This window comes from Gavialis gangeticus, unplaced genomic scaffold (assembly GCF_001723915.1).
Source record: "Gavialis gangeticus isolate Ggan-Ray unplaced genomic scaffold, GavGan_comp1, whole genome shotgun sequence".
NCBI lineage: Eukaryota > Metazoa > Chordata > Crocodylia > Gavialidae > Gavialis > Gavialis gangeticus.
The window spans coordinates 117,047,509-117,049,090 of record NW_017729024.1 but is presented as its reverse complement, the minus strand read 5'-3'; the positions used below and the strand labels follow the sequence as shown (position 1 = coordinate 117,049,090).

The 1,582-nt window shown below is 33.8% G+C and overlaps 1 protein-coding gene across 1 annotated transcript in view; it reads right to left on the bottom strand.

The window, feature by feature from the left end:
* Positions 1-1,582, bottom strand: part of PTPRD (protein tyrosine phosphatase, receptor type D) — a 1,990,398-nt gene that overhangs the window by 164,875 nt on the left and 1,823,941 nt on the right. Inside the window, exon 27 of the mRNA XM_019517599.1 lies at positions 1,350-1,510. Within this exon, the coding sequence (XP_019373144.1) occupies positions 1,350-1,510 (161 nt within the window). The remainder of the gene's footprint in view (positions 1-1,349; positions 1,511-1,582) is intronic.

Sequence of the window (1,582 nt, the reverse complement as noted above, 5' to 3'; positions counted from 1 at the left end):
CAGTCTAAATATCTCCAGCTCTGAATATCTCCATCATTATATATCTACATTGCTAAGTTAAATCAGAAGGCAAAATTACTACTGCTTTGCAGAAGGTAATTTTACAAATTCAAAAATACACTTCCACACCTTTAAAGCATCCTCAGTTTTCAAGATATTTAAGTTTTTGTCAGATGTATTTGCTGCTCAGTGCTACCAATTATGCCATGTTCATATGCTCTTAAAACTGCTTGGAAAAAATATTCAAACCATAATAAATAAATAAATGAATAATACATCCTTCTGAAACCTTTAGCCCTGGTTCTCGCCATCTTAACCCTCACATTGCATTTTCTATTGTGCAAAGTACCTAGAAATGATTTTAAGAGTCTGAATGATAGTACTGCATACTCTCTGTACAGTGTAAATGATTAAGTGCAGTACAGGGAGCTGAGGATTACGCCCCTTGTATAATTACAAAACCTATGCCAATCTCTTGTATAGTATATTTTGTGGTGTATCAGAGAGGATACAACAAAATTCAATAAATGTATCCTGAAGTTTATGATCTGCTTGCATGTTAGTGGTAAAATGAAGGTAGAGATAGGGCATTTCACTTTAAAGTGTAAAAATTCTTATAGATACAAGGTCAAAGTCCTGCCATCAGGAATTAAAAGTCCAAGTTCCTCAATGGAAACAAGAATTGTGTCTGCTTACACCAAGACAGTCACAGGTTTACATCCCCCAGTCAAATCATTATGTATGTTCATACAAGTACATACATGTGCTTTATACACACACAGATATGTATACACTGAAAACAAAATAAACCCATTTTAATACTACAAATGGTAATACAATGCCATCAGCAGAAAAGTGAATTCCAAATCACCATCATTACAGAAAACTTGCACCAGGGGTTCTAATACAAGACTGTGGCTCTTGTCAGAAAACATTATCAAAAATTTCATTTTGTTTAATTATTAATTACTGAATGCATTTACTTGTATGAAGTGTACCCATTAAGCCAGTGTTGCTACATTAGAAATGATACACAATATGTATTCATGTTTTTGTTTTTTTAATTTTTTTTTGAACTGGAGTATGTCTGCTACATTTTGCCTCTGGGTGCATAAATTCTTGTAACTCTTTTGGTTTATATTGACTACTCGCATTGAGTGTCACTGCTTTAAAAGAATCTCCAGTGTGCTAAAGAAACCATTTACGTATGGCAGCAAGACCCACCAGATAATATTCATGATTGTAGCGTACACAACAACTTTTTAGCCGATGCCACTATATCCTAAAATGGTCAGAATATTGAAATATTACCTTAGTTCAAAAAAGAAATACAGTAAATGTAAACCTACCTTTTATAAAGAAGTATAGCTATGACAATGCAGATGATAAACACTACTGCAAGAACTGGCCCTACAACCCAGATCAAGCCTTCTTCTTCATCTGTAATTGGCTGGGGATCGAGATCCATTGACACAACCGGATCAGAATATGGGCTGGTTGCATACATGGTCTATAAAAAAAAAAAAAAAAAAAAGAAAACTTACTTAAACATATAATAACAGGCTTCAGAAATAACTGTCCT